General features: G+C 33.7%; 1 protein-coding gene across 1 annotated transcript in view; it reads right to left on the minus strand.

The window, feature by feature from the left end:
- Positions 1 to 20,176, minus strand: part of LOC146997385 (neprilysin-2-like) — a 66,361-nt gene extending 46,185 nt beyond the window's left edge. Inside the window, exons 1-4 of the mRNA XM_085817862.1 lie at positions 20,134 to 20,176; positions 13,937 to 14,098; positions 12,643 to 12,726; positions 3,881 to 4,125 (exon numbers count right to left, since the gene is read on the minus strand). Coding sequence (XP_085673988.1) covers positions 3,881 to 4,125; positions 12,643 to 12,726; positions 13,937 to 14,098; positions 20,134 to 20,176 — 534 coding nt within the window. The remainder of the gene's footprint in view (positions 1 to 3,880; positions 4,126 to 12,642; positions 12,727 to 13,936; positions 14,099 to 20,133) is intronic.
- Between the last annotated feature and the right edge of the window lie 576 nt (positions 20,177 to 20,752).

Consider the following 20,752-nt stretch of genomic DNA (forward strand, 5'->3'; position numbering starts at 1 on the left):
TCTGGAAATCGTTTTCTTACAGACCGCTAATTTGTAATTTTTGAAGCCTGAATTCAGCACTAAAACATGAAGATACTGATTCAAAGCGCTTTTAATCGATTTGTGCCAAAGAAATCTCTCATGTTATCAATCTAGTTCCATTGCATTCTCCTACTGCATTCGATTGCATAACAGTCATTTCACACCGTTTACTGTTGAATGACAGCTAGTTTTATAACTGAACCATTTTTTTCTGAAGAGCAGTCGACAGCTGGACTACTGCGATTGCAGCTCACTTAGAGCCAATATTAAAATGTTTCGTGATACATCAACTGCAGTAACGTGGCATTTTAGATACTACGATTTTTATGCAGGGCTGGGGACCACCTCAAGAGTGTCGCATAGTTACTTAGGCAACATTTCACGAATGAACGTCTTATAGGCCAATACTTCCCCTCTTCCCACCAGACCTCAACCTCTGTGACTTTTGTCTATGAGGTTATCTCAAAAGCACTGTTTATGGTGATAATCTAAACAATTTGGCAGAAATGAAAAATGTGATACACTGATAACATTCCTCCTGATATGCTATGTGTAACGTGTATACGAGCCAGTTTTCCTTAAAAAGTCCTCCACGAAGGCATCCCTCCCTTAAGGCAGATAGCCCTCGAGTGCTTTGCCGTAATCTAATAAACCAAACCAAAACCAAACCTGATATGCTAAGAACTGCTGTTGAGAATGCAGTAACATGATTTAACTTGCTTTCGGAAAATGCTGGACGCTACATTGAACATGCTTTGTAACACGTTTCGGAAAATATTAAACGCATTTTAAACAGATGTTTTCGTGTCTTATTGCATTTAACAATATTTTATACAGCGCCATTTTCCCCCTGGTGGTGAGTTTTTGAACTCTTTTTTTTTTCCGCGGAAAATAAATTCCCATAACCTCCTTTACACGATTCCCAAGTTTGATAACATTTGGTCCGGTAGTTTTCCTTTTATGACCATTTCAAATTGAAACTTTAATTATGACCACAATGTAAATTAAACTTTAAAAGTTTGACAGTTTGGTTCAAGTCCCAGCTTTAAAATGTATAAATATAATGTTTTATATTAATCCTCTTAGAAAGAATGTTTTAAGAAGCTAATTTTTCTCTCGCGTTATAGACTGTATAAAAAAAAACATGATCTTTAGTATGATTTAGATTGTTTCAGCCGATATAAGAATCGGATCACTCTGTGGTACAGAATAAACCCTGCTGGACTGTTTTATTTCTTTGCCATTTAGCAAAAATCTTTTAATTAAAATATTTATCCTTTGGACTTCGCTTTAAACTTTATTTATACCTAAAATGACTAGAAAATGAAAAGCTGTCTTCAGCTGAAACGCAATTCATGTAATTCATATTTTAAAAAATTGAGAATAATGCAAAATTTATGGGAGTCTAGCAATCGAAAAATCTTAATTTTCTTGTGTGAGCACTGAAAATAACTGTAGAAGGAAAGAAGAAAATTAGGGAGAAAAGTAAGCAAAAATTTGCAGGGAAATTTGGCTGTCAGACATACCAAGATGTTCAAAACGTTGGACGCTTTCGAATATACTACTTTCAGGATACTTCAAAGAATTTAGGTGTTCAAAGAGAAAACACTTGGACGTGTACACCAGCAAATACCATCAATTGAGCTTGTGTTAACAGAAAAGACAAAACGATATCATTGCAGATTAAAGTGAAGAGCGACTGGTTTTAGACTATATGGTTGTGCAAATTACGTTATAGAACATCATATCGTATCATAAATGGTGAATCCCATGATTTTCTCAGTCGAATTATTTGAAGATTCAGGAGTTTATCCAGTGATGTAAGTGGATGTCACCTAAAGATGTTTTTTCCCTTCCTGATGAAACAGCGGCCGAGCGGTAAAGTCGCTGAACACTGGTAGTTCGGTCCGAGGTTCGAATCCCGCGAACGGGCTGGCTGCATGAGCGTTTTCGTGGTTTTCCCCCTGTGTAACGTGTATGCGAGCCAGTTTCCTTTAGAAAGTGCTCCAGGAAGGCATCCCTCCCCTTAGGCAGATAGCCGTAGCGTGCTTTGTCATAATAAAATAAACCAAAACCTTTTGATGAAACCAGTCTTTCCTTTCATCTCATACCTTCAAAATGTTTAGCCTCTGAAGACTGATAAAGGCTCTGACGAAATACTTCGTGAAGAACTTTCTAAGGGAAACCAGCTGTCATACGCGGTACACATGAGAAAATCCACGAAAACGCCCATGCAACCAGCCCGTTTACCGGGGTTCGAACCCCGGAGTGAACTACCAGTGTTCAGCAACTTTACCGCTCGGCCGTTTGTGGGCCTTTATGAAATGGAAGGCGATAACTTTATTTAAAATGATTGTCAGAAATACCAAAATGTTTCGAAAAGTTGGATACTTTTCAATATACTTTCAGAATGCTTGAAGAAAAAGAGAAGAAAAATAAATTTTTTCGTAAAATTTAGTATTCGTATTTTTTTTCATTTAAAACTTTTCAATCTTATGATATTTGATTCTTGCGATTTCAAAAATAAAATATTTGACTAAAATATGAATAACATTTTAAGAAACCAAATGTAGGATAAAATTGTGTAAAGCAATGGGCACAATGATAAAACTGTTTAAAGCAGTGTATGCAGGTCATCCTAAGTTAAAATATCAGTTATACATCTCTCTTATTTATATATATTTTTTCTGAACGGAACATTGAAAGGCGTGTAAAACTGTACTTTACTGTATTTTCTCTTTTAATATAGTACGCAGTTTTCAAACGCTTCGTAGTCTGGGTTACAAAGTATTCTTCCGAAAAAAAACGCACTTCAAATAAATAAAATAAAATTCTGGAAAATTGATATTAATAAATATATTTAAAATGTTCAGTTCGAAGGAATAAATAGAAAATTTTAAAACAATTATCTGAAGAAACAATGCAACACAAACAATTAAAATAAAAGTATAAAATTTAAAAATGCCCTAAAATAATAACTATGACGAAAAATATATATAAAGAAAACTATTTAAAAAAATAAATAAACACTGCACCTTTATTTACGCAGTTCGAATAGGTAAATAGAAATTTTTAAAACAGTTATTCGAAAAAAAAAAAAAAAAAAAAAAGTGCAACTTAAACAGTTAAAATGAAAGTCGAAAAAGAAAAAATTACTTAAAATAATAAGTTATAATTAAAAATATAATGTAAAGAATATTATTTGGAAAAAAGGAACGATGGTGACTTTTTTCCCCCTCACGGGAAAGGAAACTAGGTTGCCATATATTAAGAAGTTCGCCAAGTAAAGTATTCTTGGCGCAAACTGACAAAAAAGTGCCAACATAAATTTGTGAATTTCTCCGTAAATTTTGCTCCAAATTTTACAAAATTTCATATTTAGGCGTAATTTGAGTCGTAGAATCGAAATATGTAAAAAAATTGGTATGTTATTTCAGAAAAAGTCCGATTTTGTGTCAAAATACCTATGTTAGAATAGTGCTATATATAAATCTAATATATATCCTAAGTCGCGCTTTCGAGACATGAAGAACGCAATTTGAATTTTGTCAATCGGCCCAGTAGATCGGGAGATATAGGACTGTCCCATTTTTTTTTTGAGCAGTGTACATGTCGACTGCCAATATTCAATAGAGAAGCAGTCAGCAACTTCCCGGATATCCTGTACAATAAAAGGTCTTCGTAAAAGATTTTAAATTTGGTTCTGTTACCGGACGCAATTGCATTTACAGTTTACATTTAATTGTTTATGTGCTTTATTAAAACAAAGTTTTCTAACACTTGTTCAGTAATAATTGGCCTCATGCACACTTTTGTAGTAAAAATACGAATTTAGAATAGAACTTAAGGAAAATTTTACCCGATCTAATTTCATTACATCGCGTACACTTATCCCTATGACGTGAGCAGTATTATTTTTCATATCTTCCCCAACAAGCAAAGTCATAAGCACGTTATGATTGAAACCTTTCCTTCGTAACTGAATGATAGTTTCAACCCAATCGAAAGACGATGAATTCCATTTTTGTTCTTCTACGACTGGCCATCCACCAAGATCTTTTAAAGCTTGCTTCAGAGGTTCGCCACCAGCATTTTCAAAGCTTTCTGTTCGTAAAAAAGTTAAGATATAACAAAAGCTCTCAATGGTCATATAGCTTAACTTTTGTAGTACAAAATCAAAGTTTGAGATGTTAAATTAAATGCTACAGAAGATTTGTTGTTTGCTTTTGGTATTTTTACCTTTCTGCCATGGTGGCAAAGAATTTACTCTTTTTTTTATTATTGAAGGAATTATTTAAATCTGTTACTTAATTCAAAAGATTAAAAATGTAAGCATGATAAGTAGCAGCTATCAGTCAAAACGTATATCTAGCTTAAATATTCTCAGTGAAGTCAATATAAATTCATAAGCGAATAGAAATGGTTATGTTAATATTTCAGCAAACAAGCTGATTAGATCACATTTCATGTTCTAATAATATCAATAGGAAAGATTAGGATATACGCTAGCGGATATAATTCAAAACTAGAGGCAAGGCTGGAGTTGGCTATCTCCGGATAAAATTTAGCACTATGTTCTGAAGTCAGCAATTTTTAGTCCAAAGGGATTTGAGTCCCGAAGGACTATTACTTTCGTTTTGTCATTTTGCGTCGGACTCAATAAATGTCGGTTCACTTTTCAAACTGTGGCCACAAAATGTTAGAGTCCTGCTTATATTTGAAGAAATTAAATAATGAAAAATCTGCATAAATATGTCTATTTCTCGCACTGTGATAAAACAACGGTATCTAGAGCCATCCAATTTTGAATGACGTAATCCTACTGCGAATATGGGCATCTAAAATCCCAAATTTGAAATTTGGAATTTGTTTTATTATCGATTTCATATTTTGTAAAACTTCAACGAATTTTTGAGTAACAAACTCAACGATTTAAAAGCAAGTAATGGCAACACTCTACGGGGGGGGGGAGAAACCTTTTTATCCCTAGCGCGTCAAACTGTGTATCGGAAATTTTACAGCTAGGCTCATTTTAAAATTATTTTTCGACATTGCTATTGAACTGAATTTTATGGTTTAAGTGCAAAGAGCATCATATTTAATAAATAAAGGTAACACACAAAACGTTAATAAAACGCCCCGTTAGACGTAATTTAAAATCTGAAACATTTCAGATTTTTTTCTTTTCATTATTTACCCTGTCCCTATTTAAACAAAACCAAGAAACATATTAACAAACTGCGCTAAAATGATAAAGCTTCACCTGCATTTCTTCTGACGGACAAACTGAGAAATACGGTAATCAGGGCTGTCGGAATTTTAGTGAATGCCGGTAACCGAACAGCTCAGTGTAGGGTTCCCGCTTTGACTTAGGTTAATCAAAGATTTCTTGGCGCCCATTAAATAAGTGAGCCGTAAAAATATGGAAGTGTTCTCCAGGCTTTAGAAAAGTAGAAGTATGCTTCTAACTCTTCAAAAATGTAGAAAAGTTATTCTTTCGACGAATTAGCGCGCTGTATTAAAAGTGACTCATCCCTCTCTGAAGTTAAACTGGCAAGGAAAATGCTGAAGATCTGGATACCAAAATTTTCTTCCTTGTTGAAGAGGCATCAGACAAACTACTGAAAGTATGGTTTTGGTTTAGTTTGGTTTATTTAATTAGGGCAGAAATCGTGAGGACTATCTACCTAAGGAGAGGAGTGCCTTAATATACTGTTGAGTCGCGGCACCAATGTTTTGTAATAAAAAAAATAAAAAAAAAAAAACCTATGTTCTGTTTCTATACTTGACCGTAAAAATCATGGGGCACCAATGCTGTGTTACAACTTCCTCTTAGCGAGGAAACTAATGCAGAAACAGACAGGTGAAACCGCAACTAACTAAATATCAACTGAGAAACCAAACTCTTAAGAGTTTGCTAATTACCACACCTTTAGTGATCGTATAAATGAAGAGTGGTTAGTACAAATTTTTGCGTTGTGTATTATGTATCCGGGATTGCGCCATGAGAGAATCGAATAAACAAAATGTAAAATCAATATATATATAAGAAAAAGAAAACATAAAAGATATAAAGAAAACATAAGTAATAGGTTTCCAGATTAAATACCAGTTTATTCAAATTCCTCACAATTAAAATTAAATCTTATCCTAATCAGAGAGTCAAATTTCTTATTTTAGTTACAGTTTCAATTTACTTATTTTAGACACAGGTGAATTTTTCAATTTGTCATATTCTTTTGTTACATTTAAATTCATGATTTGCAAATCTATTACATGACTCTTTTAATTTAACGGGTACCCGTTCTGTAATTTCTAAGAGGTTAAAGAAAACATATCTGCAATTCAACATCTGTTCAAAGGAAGATTACACAAACAAATTACACTATTACATACTAATTCATATAAGGACCTTAAAGTTTGTCTCGGTAAATTAAGAAGGGGAAAAGGGAAGCAATTTAATTCTTTAGCATTAATTTAAGATTCGAAGTTGTTTTTAAATTCCAAGGAAGTTTCTGAAACCTTACTTAAAGTTCAAACACAGAAAATAAAAACTTATATTTGGTGGACATCTTGAAGTGGAGAACTCGTATCCTAATACGAAGCTGACGTCGACGGCACTGACCCTTGGTTACAAATGGAAGTTTCAGAGGACATTGTCCTGTCCTGGCACTATTGGCGAAACACACACGGCCGGTAACTGGTTTTCTATCGACGAAGCATTTTCACTCTGGAAAACAAGAGCACTGCTGCCTAGCACGGCTGTCCGCCTGGTCTTCCCGCTTCGAAAATCGGGCCAAAAGTCTTAATCCTGAAAGTCTTAAATCCTTCAGCAAAACTCGTCCAACGTCGGGCAAAGTCTCTTTAAACATGTCAGTAAAACTCGCCTTCTTCTTCAATTTCGCCTTTCAGCCAAAACGCGGCCGGGGAGCAAGTTTGCCACTCCTTGCCGGAAAAACGTCTCTCTAGGCAATTACAGCTCACCTTCTATCGCTTAACCCAAGAGCAAGCTCGAAGTTACAGTCTTAGCCAAAGGTAAGTAACTCTAGCCAGTAGGTGATTCCAAGAGTAAGTCTCGCACGAAAGTGATTCAAACTCGAATTTTCTTCGTCTCCTTCACAAACGCGGGCTCCCACTATGGCTTCAATTATCGCCCCCTTAATTTGGGCAAAATTTGCGTTTCAACCCCTGAATGCGGAAAATAAGGGCGAATGCGCGTGCGCGCCCCTCCTTCACCTAGCCAACAACCGGACCCTCAATCGCCAAAACCTGAATGACTTACATCGAATTTTAAGTGGCAACCTCTGACCCTTCTGTCACGTACCTCCTGTCCTAAGGTCAACTGCACAATGAAATTTCTTCTAGAACATTCTAAAGGACAAAGCGCGCGAAATCATGACTTAGCAAAATCGCCTCCTTTTCCCAGCTTCTTTTCACAATGAATTAAAGCTTGTACAAAAATTGCAAATAAAAGAAAAATAAATAATATTCTTTGAAACTAAATAATATTCCCAGAAGCATCTGTTTTTCCCCAAAATTAAAGCGTTAAAATAAATAATTCAGAATCAAATAAAATTAAGATTTCCTTAAATCAGAAAATCATTCACCTAGTTTTTATAACGCGATCAGACGATTCTCTACACAACAATACGACTTTTCTATGGAACACCGGCTAGCATATACTGTATTATACATGGAGGAAACATGAAAACGTCCATGCAACTAGCCCGTTCACCTGGAATTGCACAGCTTTGAACTACCAGTGTTTAGCGATTCTATTGAAAGTATGAGAAACTTAGATTTTTTTCAGTTTCAACGTATTGATGAACTGAGCTGAAATCATTTATCAAAGTGAATTTCTTTTATCCTCATCAGAACCTGGACTTATGTGCTGTGTAATACGTCAGAAGATAATTTTGTAATATTAAAAAAATAAGTAGTACAATTTAGAAGGCTAGAAATATTGTTGAATTTTTTTTTACGGGTTCGTGGATTTGGAGTGATTGACGGCAATACTCGACGAAGTATCGAAACACAATTTATTAGCCAGTACAGTTCCAAAATCACGTTTACAAAAAACTACGACAAACACGCTGAAACAATCAGCAACACAGCATTCAGGCTATAATGGTGAAGAGAGCTTCAGGGCAAAGCACTAGAGTATAGCTCATGACTCCGTTCGTCGTTCTCGGAGCTCAAAGTATTCTCGAGATGCTACAACTCGCGATACACTGACAAGACACCTGGATAGCCGTGCAAGCAGGATTTATATAGCTTTTGGGCTGCCGTCGAGAACATTCTGGTCCAAACCGGTAAGAATTCTTTCTAGAAGGTTCTTCATCCAACTATGGCATATCGCCAATGTTATCGTCAAATGTCGCCAAATGGGCAATTTCTCGCCAAATGGGCAATTTCTCGCCAAATATGGCAATTTGGCCTTGCCCTATTTTGGCAACCCTTACCCGCTGTGCGGAGAAGCTATCTTACTGCAGCTAGATATTTCGTAACAATATTATTACTTGAGTACCGCATCTAGATATTTCGTAACAATATTATTATTTGAGAAGTATAATTTTTAAAAATAGTGGTATTTAAAACACATAACCTAATTCCGAAATAAAAAGAGAATTAAATAATGGAATGATGTTACATATAATAATCAGAAAAATGGTAATAGAAGTAACATTCAGAAAGTTTAGAAGGAATTTTTATTTTTCCATCAGTTTCCACTGACAGTTATATACACTTCATCAAACATCAGGCTCAAAACATCAAAATAAACATTACGCAAACTAATCATAGCAGGAAGCGACGAATCAGTCTGCTGCGGTTTATTTAAAATTTACAGATTAAAAAGCCAGAAGTTATGATATTTCTCATACTTGCGTTAATGTGATAGCATAAATTGTAGCCGAGTCCTAATAAGTGGTTTGCTGCCATGTTCTCAGATTCTTATTGAACTCTGTTCTCAATTCTAATGTCAAACGACGCAGAATTAAAAACTGAACTGAGTAATGTAGGGATTACATATAATAAATAGCCTAAACACATACAACATGATAAATAGCCAAAACGTCCAAGTTATACAAAATACAGAGTAAGTAATTATGAAATTATAAAACAAACTGAACTTAAGAAATTAAACATATAATGTGTGACACTATGAAACATAAAATGGCAGACACTTGAAAGCTATGTCGACAGGACCTAAAGTTATACAGAGTCAGCCCAAAGTTATACAGAGTCACCACATAATAAGGACACGAGGTCCTATTGGTTTTGGTTCATAAAAACCTTTCTTTTCCAGAGAGTCAGAAACTTTGCTGTATGTATTAGCTCTAATATTGCTATACCCAAGTAATAAGGTACGATCCAAAGCATCATAGCTGATTTAATGAGCCATTCGCAGTTTCGCATTAATACGGCATGTACTTAGACATGCATGACAATATTTGAGACAAGCATACGACTACACAATGTACTATATACGAAAGAATAATCGTGTTTTATATGAATGCATTTCAGAAACGAAACATTAAAAATTAAAAAAGTTTTGAATCAAGATAGAAGACCATATATTTTATATCCGCCATCTTTTTTCCCTCTCTTGTGCTGTATCTTACGTACATTGTTTTAAACAAGAACTCCCAAACAAACGATTAAGCTGCAAGCTGAGAAGCATTTATGCATCCAAAGATCTCAGTAAACTTATTAGTTGTTAGTTGTAACTACTAATTGATTAGTTGATGGATTAGTTGTAATTACTAATTCAGTAGAATTAAACAAATGAATTTAAAATTACATCATAGTTTGCCTTTACAAAAGATAAAAAGAAAAAAAAAGGCGAGTACGGATCATATTTTTTGCAATATTGTAAATAGTGCCTATATGCTTAAACTACATTTTGCCACTTGATTCTTATGTTTTATTTGTTACCTTAAATCAGTGCAGAAATATGAAAAAGTACTACTTTTCAAAGATCATTTTAACTGTTTAATTTCCGTAATTTTAATTATATCTCCTTTTTTACAAAAGCATTTTCCCTCTTTCTTGTTTTCTCAGAATTCTCATGCAAAATAAATTGTATTGCTAATAAGTTACTTTAATCAGCCTATCTAATTAATTAGCCTTTCCTTAATATTAATTTAATCTGAGCGACTAAGATATGTAGAAGTTAATGGTTATTTGAAATCAGTCCTTCTGGTTTATACGAGGGTAAGTTGAAAAATAAGTTTCCCCTGTCGACTGTGGTCAGAGTTGTGTATGAAAGTAAAAAAATAGAATGAGACATTAAAGATATGACATACCTTTATTTTATTATTCTCGTACGAGTACGTTGAGACATTTGTCATATCGCTTGATAAGCTTCAAAAAGTCCTCCAAGAAAAATTCACGCTTTGCATATGGAAGAAGCGTTGAACGGCTATGGGCGAAAGGCGACACAGCAGGAAAACGCGCAAGTCACCGATACACCATTGGGTAGAGGTCGCTGCAAATCAAGCAGATGGCGCTGTTGCAGTGCCTGCGCAAAGCGGAGACCAGCCTCTCATTTGAGCCCCGGTAGGTATGGAGAGAAGGTGCGTTTTGAATTCGTGGTCAAAGGAGGAAGTGAGAGCGGTTATCCGCTATGAATGGGCACGTTGAGTATCAGGAACAGAAATTCATAACCGCCTCGTGGAAGTCTATGGGACAGGTGTGATGTCGAAGCAAATGGTGCGGAGATGGTGTCGCACATTCAGTGATGGACGTCAGCAAGTGGAGGACATACTGAGAGCTGGACGGACGCGCACGGCCACTACAGATGCAAATGTCAGGAAGGTGGATGACATGATTAGAGCGAACCGGCGTATCACCATCGATGAAGTAGCGGAACAAATTGGAACATCCCATGAGCGAGCTCAAAACATCATCCACGACATTCTTCGATACAGAAAAGTGTCAGCACGATGGGTGCCCCAACAATTGACCTCGACACACAAGGAACAACGCATGGGGTCAGCCTGGAACATCTCGTGCGTTACCATGAAGATGGCAAAGACTTTCTGTTTCGGATTGTAACGGGGGATGAAACGTGGGTACACCATTTCACGCCAGAATCGAAGGCCGCATCTATGGAGTGGAAACATCCGTCATCACCTGTCCGAAAGAAGTTCAAGACAACTCCCTCTGCAGGTAAAGTTCTCCTCACAGCTCTGGGACGCCCAAGGAGTTTTGTTGATGGACGTTTTGGAGGTTGGAACCATCAATGCTACGCGCTACTGTGACACCCTGTCGAAATTGAAAGAGGCGATTCGGAAAAAGCGGCCTGGCCTTCTCACATCTGGCGTTCTGCTGTTGGATGACAATGTCAGACCACATTCGGCGACGGCAACGCCAAACCATATTGCAACTCTTGGTTGGGAGCGGCTACACCATCCGCCATACAGTCCTGATCTCGCACCAAGCGACTTCCATCTGTTTCCGGCTTTGAAGAAAAATCTCGGGGGAAGGCGCTTTGGAAGTAATACTGAAGTGAAACAAGCCGTTCAACGCTTTTTCCATATGCAAAGCCCTGATTTTTTCCTGGAGGGCTTTTTGAAGCTTATCAAGCGATATGACAAATGTCTCAATGTACTTGGTACCTATGTGGAAAAATAAAGGTATGTCATATTTTTAATGTTCCATTCTATTTTTTGACTTTCATACACAACTCTGACTACAGTCGACAGGGGAAATTTATTTTACAACTTACCCTCGTACATTACTTTCAGCACTTGTGTTTAATACTTGGGGGGTTTATTCTGGAGTAGGTCGTTTTCGTTGTGAGCAATTTTTCCGTGTAGTTATTTTTCCTCTTGTTATTTATTATTGCTGTGTTTCCATTGTAGGCTTTTCTAATTTTGCATTGTATATTTTTTTTTTTGGTCATGAAACCTATATAGTGATATTAGTTCATGGTAAAATATTAGCTGAACTTGATTGCCTTTCTCGTTGTATTTTGCCTCTATCTATAGTTTTATAATTTTGGTCTTTCCACAGTAATGATTCAGATTCAGCCAAGTAGTAGTGTAGTTAAGTTATTGTTTAAAGACAACTAAAATTTCTCACATATTTTAAAAGTGAATTTTAATATTTTTAACTCTATATAGTAAAGGCTGATTTACAAGGTATTCCTCCAGCCTTTTTAGCATGTCTTTGTGGTGTAATGGTCAGCACACTCGGCGCGTATTCGAGATGTCCAAGGTTCGAATCCCGGAGAGGATATTGCTCAGTTTTTATGTCTTCTGCTTCGAAATAACCTAATGTCTCTATAGGTTAACCGTTGAAAATGCGCTTTGATTTTTCTAAAAATGTTTAAATGTAAATGTTGTCTCTAAATCATTAAACTAGATTAAATAATTATACAATGAGTTATGAAGAAATGTGTTTCTATATGTGATGTGTAGGAATTCATATTAAAAGCTTGGAGAAACTGTTATATGCACTTTATTTAAGAAATATCTATTGGTTTACTGTATATTTTATCAGATATAATTTTATGTTTATTTTGAAGACTTTTATTCAATGTGTTCTAAAAATAAACAATACTTTGTTTATAAACATGACATTTTACTGTAAAGTTTTAAGCGAATTGAGACTTACTGAGATCCATGCAAGAGTCGTACATAACTTTTACCTTGCGAATGAAATCTGGTTCAGAATCCATCCACTCGTTTTCTAAGAGATCTGAAAATTAAAAGAGCTAATATTTATGCAAATGAGACCGGATTTAAGTTACCCAAATGAAGACATTTTAAAAAATTCGAGAAATTTTAAAGATTAGTTTCCAGACATCATACTACCAAGACATCATACTTATAGAGATCACACTTATCAATTACTAAGTTGATAAGGACTTAGAAAATTGTTCTCTCGATATACGAAAAAACTTTTGTTGATGAACCAAGAAAGACAATTATAAGCATAGTTTAGAAAACGAGCCATTTAAACTCTTGAATATTTTCTACTATGCAATTTATTCATCTCGAAATGCCCATAAATTAACATGGTAAGAACATAAGAGTCACGTAGCGTCTTAAGTTTGAAACATATTTCCAGTTACGTTTTGCATCGTAAAGGTTTAAACAAAGATAAAGAATTATCTTAAATACCCTAAAAAATAAAGATAGATCATTCCCAAGATCCCAAATGGAAATATCCAGGACAATTTAAATTGCCTATTCTCAAAATATTCTGGATTATTATCCTAACCTAACATCTTTTGGATAAATGAATGCACTGCAACATGTTTTTATATTTGTTTAACGAAAATATTGCTTAAAGAACTCTTTAAACTCTTTTTATACTCTTTAAACTAAAGAACTCATTTTATAGCACATATTCGTGGGTGAAACATGAATATGTGCTATAAACCCGTGAGATTTTAATCTGAGTCAGCTTCTACCTCCGCGCGTGAGCATTCAGTGAGTTATATTAATCCTAAATTTAATAAGCTTAGTATTAAGTTTGAAATATATTTTAGCGAACATCATTATTAAGTTTCCTCTGAAAAATCCGAGGTTCAGATAAAATTTTGCTACTTACCTTCTAAATTTAGCTTTTTTTAGAAGAAGCAAGTTTGCAAACTTTGAATATTAGATTGTAAGGTTTTTGCTCTGTTCTTTGTAGGGGCAATATATTTTCTATGTAGTAGTTAGCTATATCTTCAAATCTAAAGCAAATACCAGATATGTGTGTCCTGTGTTTTATTATTATGCCAACTACTGAATCAATGCTTTCTTAAAGAACAGTCAAGCAATTTAACTAAGGAAATGGGACAGAAGTGTATTTTTAAAAGAAAATTAAATATTTCATATCCTCATCTGTCTCTCTTTCTCACCGTCATTAACATGTCAACTATAAGACTATACGTAAAACACGTAACATATTTACTTACTCCTGAGTTTACGCTTGAGGTCATCGATAACTTCAGTTACCACACTAACGTGTGATCCATCCTCAGGAATGGTGTGTTTCTTAATCCAACCTCCACAGGCAAAATGATAGAAGTCATCGCAAGGTTTCACTTCCTCGTTTAAATTGGATAAGATGGCAGCAGCTGAATGGTAAATGAAAAGCCATCAGGTAATGTAAGCATAATGCTTCTACAATGTTTCGAACTTATAAGTATTTATCTTCTACTAATCGGAGTTTTAGGATAATATAAGAGATTCCCAGTTAAATATTTATTGCAAAAACTTTTTAAATTAATAAGCCCAATAACGATGCTTTTTAGTTTGCAATAATGACGTGCAATTTCCAATAATACAAGCTCATTCTTTTTAAAAATTCTTTATCATGGTATTCATTATCACCAACATATTAGCCATATTAAAGCATTTTAAAATCACTAAACTGGAGAAGTCCACTTTCATTGTGATAAAACTATAGGCCACCGTAGTCTGAACAATGGCAACTATATTTATTTTGGAGGTTAGTGCCAAATGTGTCCGGAATTAAAATTCGAATTATGTGTTCCGAATTAAAATCAGGTATTTAGGGCTGTGTTAGATTAATCTCATCCAACAGTCTCCATTATAACAACAGTGGCTCTAATTATATAAAAAAAATTTAACTTATGGGTAATTACTTTAAGGAGCTGAGTTACATAGTTTCCGTTTTGTATCGACAGACATTCAGGGTGCCATAGACTGTCAACTCCATCCTGAAATTAAGATCAACTGAAATAATCTACTGAAGCCTACAAAAAATAAAAAATTTGATTACTGATATTATTGTTGTTTTCGTTACAAATGATGAGAAGTTTATAAGATTCTAGCTAAATTGGTTGCCCTTGATAATTCGAATATTTGAGAAGCGAGTAGCGAGTAAACGCTTACTTCTAAGGCTGTAAGAACAAGTCCAAAGAAGGATTAAATTACCTTTTATTTTATTCAAGAATATTTACAGTTGGCCCCTTTCGGGCTTACAGGAAGCCTCCACTTGAACTACCGGCAAATAAAGAAGGAACGTAACAATGCTGCCGAACGTAATAAGATTTGGCTTAAATCGACGATGTTGCCATAAGGCTGAACATGCTGTTCTAAGAACTTCTAAGAAGTGACCCAGACTTGCTCTTAAATACTAGTTCTACCTCATTTTCATAAAATTGCGGTCATGAAAACTCATTCTAGCTGGTAACTGTAAGTAGGAAACAAGAGAATAAGGAAACTGTTCAAAATTAAAAATAGCTATTAGGAAATTAAAATAGCCCCTACAAGTTTTATATAGTTTATTAAATAGTTTGTTTAACATTCAACATAACGAGTAAAACAAAAATGTTTATTTTCAACCTTCAAATATGTTTCTGATTAGTGTTATTCTCCTCTAATGACTTCTAAGTAATTTGAGATTACGACAGAATGATAAATCACGGTGACTATCACGGTTTCATGGTTTTAACAAACTTAAGGACACCAATAATATATTATACTAAAGAGTAAAACAGTTTTTATCTACAATTCCATTTGCGTAGCATGTAAATTCATGTTTTATCGAGTGAAATTTTATAGTATCAAACTGTAAATCAAACAATAATGATTCTACTTTATGAGTGAAAGTAACGCGAAGTACTCCTCGCGGAGACCAAGAAATGACGTCAGCCTCGTCAGCCAATCCAGTTCGCTTTAAATATCTCCAGAACATTCTAAAACTGTACGTGTAGAAAAGGCGGGAAAAACAACTTGACTACGGGGCTGTGGATTTAATTCCACGTACTTTCAAATAAGAGAACGTCGCCATTAAAAAATGAAAAGAACATACAGTTAGAATTTTAAGTGTATTCTTGACTATGGAATTTAATTATTACATATATATATATATATATATATATATATATATGTAATGATTTTAAAATGCGTTTAGATGAAGACAGTGGAACTTTAACAACTTATGATACTGCGTAGATGACCGAGAAGACAGCAGTGGCTTGAAGGTAGCAGAGTGGGAAAGAATGATGACGCAATTTAGCACAACGTAACGTATCTTGAAAAATCACAATCTTTATTTTTTCCACGCATATCAAATCATCACGTTTTCATGACTTTTTTATACTGTTATTATATATATATGCGTGTCTGTATATGAATTTAATAAATACATTATTATAGTTTCATTCATATAAAGCAGATTAAAATTTTAAATTATGCAAACAAAAGAAATTGATTAATTATTGCTGCAAACTAATTTGAAGTATTATTAAATTCAGAAAACAATAGTAAATAAAGTTCAAGCAGGCAAATATAAGAGGAAAACTAATACAATCTTAAATTGTTTTTATCTTAAAAATACCTTTAAAATTTTTCAATTCTAAATTTTAATTTGCATAAAGTGAATAATTGTTAAGCAGGCAGGAGACAGATCTTTTCGAAGGTAAAGTTGTCCCCAAATTTTGCGCTTTAATTACCCAATTTGTGTTTCGTCGTCTAGATAGGTATGTGTCAACAAATACACAAAAACAAAAATAGTGATATATTAAATGAGAAATTTAAAATTTAAGGAATTTTCAAGAAATTTAGAAAGCAAATAAACTATAGAAAAAATTATCATAAATTAAAAGTACAAAGCCAAAGTAATTTAGAATCCCAAACCTATATAGGTACTTCACCGGCACGAATTTTGCATGCGAAACAAAATAAACTAAAAAACTAAGTCTAAACATTATACAAATTGCAAGAATAATAAATGAAATGTTATATAAAATAGACACAATCTAAAATAATACAAAAAGGCAAGTAAATAGTTCTGCCCACAAACGTTCTTACTCTGTTTTTATTTTCACCCATTGGTCGTACATAACTGCTTTAAAAAATGAAAGTGCGTGTGTATTATATTTCTTAGTTTTAAAGAAATAGATGTTTTCTAAATAAAAAAATAAAACTTTTTACATGGTTCCTTGCTTCCTATACTTATATTTGGAAAAATTTGATACTCGTTATAAAGAATAATACTCAAACCGTTTGACTCTCGAACGAAAACCAAATCGCCAAAATATTAATTTCAAAGTTTTACATATTTGATATAATCTTAGACTTTACTTCAGACGTCTACTGTTAAATAAATTAGAATAGTTCGAATTTTATTTTCCGCTTAAATGCCATTTAATAATATACTTATGTGATTTACTGGCGTGTAACATTCTTTAATTTTAATTTTTGATACCATTAGTATGACGAACTAATTTTAGCAACAGCAATTCATAGGTCTCTAAACACTAAAAATTCCTTATTAGCATTCTCATGCAATTTTATTATTCTGGAGTTAAAATCTAATAATTATACAAAAACTTCATTGACTAGGAATATTCTTCGTTTCCGAAATCTTGTCGCATTACTTTACTTTAGGTTAGGTTATTTGAATATGGTAAAGCACACAAGACCTATTTGTTTAAGGAAAAGGATGCTTTCATGGATGACTTTCTAAGAGAAAACTTGTTGGCATTCACATTACACATGTGGAAATTACGAAAATGCAGCCAATCTGTTCGCCTAGGTTCAAATCTAGGAACGAGCCATGAGTAGTCTTTATGGAATTATGAGCATCCAGTGGTGATTGCCCGCTTGAATTAGGAACCAGGTTATTAGTCTCTATTTCCCTATTACATTTGCAAATAGTTAAAATATTATTATATTCGTAGGCGCAAATGTGTGAGTCAATGTTTTATTAATGCATTAATTTGTAAACTACCAAGGCATAGTGCAAATGAATGTTCAGTAACATTTGCTACCTTTTCTTTCATTAGTATTCTGAGAATCTAAGCTGAAGACGAGGCGATAATTTCCTTCGTCCTATGAATATTGGACTTAGATTTTTAGACTAGTGATACTAGTTTATTTTATAATGTGAGATGTCAAAATAATTTTCCAGTTTTAAATGTTTGGCTTAGTTGAACTGATAATTAAGCAGACTATTTGGAATCTTATCGGTATTCAGTGGGAACTTGAGTTGTATTCTATGATAATGTATCTTCTCACTTCGCAGAGCTGTTTAATAACTACTTCGCAGAGCTGTTTCTGTCCAAAAAATAAGTTTGCGTGGTAAATCATCCCTCATGTTCTCCAGGTTTGCCTTCTTTTGATTATTTTCTCCCCCCAAAACAAACAATTATCTTAAAAGAAAGCCTATTTGTGACAGGGAAGAATTAAAAGTAATTCGACATCTCCTCTTAGAGCCATGCCAAAATCAAATCTTTGCAAGCTTTGTCTTTAAATATTTATTGCATTTGCATTAAGACAGAAAACTTCATCAGCATACGTTCGAAAATATAGAACGTACGCCATTATTGTCTTTGATATTGTGTTTAAAATATTGCATGAAATAGTGTATTTAAAAAATAAAATTCACTTAATTTTTTAAATACATTCTGATTACTTAACGTCATGCTAAAAATATACAAGAAAACATTGATTATTTGAACTTCAGTATAAGTCAATATTTTCAATGGAATGGGTTTGGAAACTGAAAATTTGAAGGTAAATCAAATTGAATATTGAAACATTGTATTTGAAGGTGATACTAATTCAAAATCGAATTTTCAATATTTGTTATTTGAGCTGTGCTCTTTAGTTTTGACTTATTGCAACCTAACCACATGTCTGATTCTGTGCTTTGTATACCATAAAAACGAAACTTTTATGCATGATATATCTATTTCGTAGCGCATAGTATTTAACAAAATAAACCAAGCTGACAATTTTGGTCATATACCTCCTTTTAAAGACATTAGATCAAATACTTTCATATATTTTACATTAACTCTCATACAAAGAATGTTTCAAATAGCTAGATTGTACTCATAAAAATTTAAAAATGGGATCTTAATGTGGCAGTTACTGATCTTAAAATAATTTAAATTATTTGCACCGTTTTCTAAGAATTAATTATTAGGTGGGATAGAATTCTGGTGACCAGAAACGTTTGGGAGATGCTTCTATAACTGAGTTTTTATCAGGACTACTATTTCTTATATCTGCTTTTGCAAACATATTGGAGTCCTGAGTAAGAACATGGAGTTTACCTTAAACTGTGTTCGTAGAAGATACGACACAAATGGGAAGGGTTTAATTGCCCTTTATTCTTCACAGTTTAGAGCGGTTCCCGCAGCTCGGGATACAAAGACCAGTACTTATGGTCTGAAACGTAAAAAATAAGAATACAAACTAACTAAATTAAAAAAATGAACTAGACTCAAATAATTTACAAAGACTAGTAACGCGAAGATTGGTCTTTTAACTTTGCGTATATAGTAAGCAGAATGAGGGAAAACTACAGAACGTCTTCAGTATCAAGAGAACTAAATTCTGGCCTTAAAGGCACACAGCAACTAACTGAAAAGAGCATGTGAGGTAAGGTAGCGAGAAGTCTCTTTCTCTAACCCCTTCTTGGCTGGAAGCCGCAACTTAAATATTTAACAGTTTGCAAGCTCAGTTTGCATTTTATTCTGGCCAAAAGTTGAAAATGAGAGAGAACAGTAATTTTTAAAGTAAAATGAACGTTAGTAAAACTTAAAATCCTTACAAGTTTTGGAGATGCCTCTCCTCATTTGGTAAATGAGTTTTAACTGTTAAAGGCTTACTTGTAAACCATAGAAACACATCATGGTCTCTAAGGTTCTAACTCTGCGGAACATAGCTACACATAAAGAGTGCAGCTTAGTAAATTTTTGTTTAATTAAATATAACCCAAATAAGAACATGAACATTACACTAGTATTACGAAATAATGGAACTTTTGCAATGCACATGTAAAATTCTAGCAAATCAAAAAAGATATAAGCGCGTTCGAATTTTCAAACAATTTTTTAGCTCATAAGTCGGTTGCAAAGTGTCTTTTACATTCAATATATTCAAGATAAATATACATATTTTGCCATTACTACTTTAAAGTAAAATGTATTCATGCACTATACTTAGGATGGTTTCGCACAACAATAAAAGCTTACCATTACAAATTTTTAAAACTGGTTTTCAATAATTAAGATAAGGTTTTCAATAATGGTTTTCAATAGCTTGAATATTATAGTTATAACCAAAAGTAATAAACGGCAATGTTAAATTAATTTAGCTACATCTGTATCAAATAAATGTTTTCACTTACCCGTGGCACGTAGCAGCCAACAAAAAAGACATACGCTATCCATTACGGATTAACTTGAAGTATTTTCTGTTATTTTGTGTTATTTTGAATAATCGCTCTTGGGGATAAAAGATATTTAAGATATTTCTGATTCTGAAAGTTGATACTTGCTATCGAAATATTATTCACGGTCGTTTTCACAGAATACTGTATTATTCTTTTACGCTATATAGACCTTTATATAAATAATGGCGCAGTGACTTTGACATCAGTTTTTCTGCTGACAAACACATATGGAGAAAATTCAATAATATTTAGCTACAGCTGGATGACAAATACAAAGTTGACAAATACAAGGTTGACATTAAAATACAAATACTTCAGCAATGCAAGCAATGCTCACCTAAAGGCGATTGAGTCGTACACACATATTGTGTAGTCAATGAAAAAGGAATTTGATTGCCATTTTTTTATTCATTCAAATGTCTGCATTTGATGGAACACATATGGAGTAAGAATAACAATTCAAAAAATATTCTATTTATTTCCACAAAATGCTAAAACCGCATAAAAAAACCTATAATACTAAAAGGAAAACCAATCAGATATGCTATTTAGAAAAATGATGATGATTTTTTTC

This window comes from Stegodyphus dumicola, chromosome 5 (assembly GCF_044657685.1).
Source record: "Stegodyphus dumicola isolate Sdum_Otavi_A_Nest chromosome 5, ASM4465768v1".
In the NCBI taxonomy this organism is placed as follows: domain Eukaryota; kingdom Metazoa; phylum Arthropoda; class Arachnida; order Araneae; family Eresidae; genus Stegodyphus; species Stegodyphus dumicola.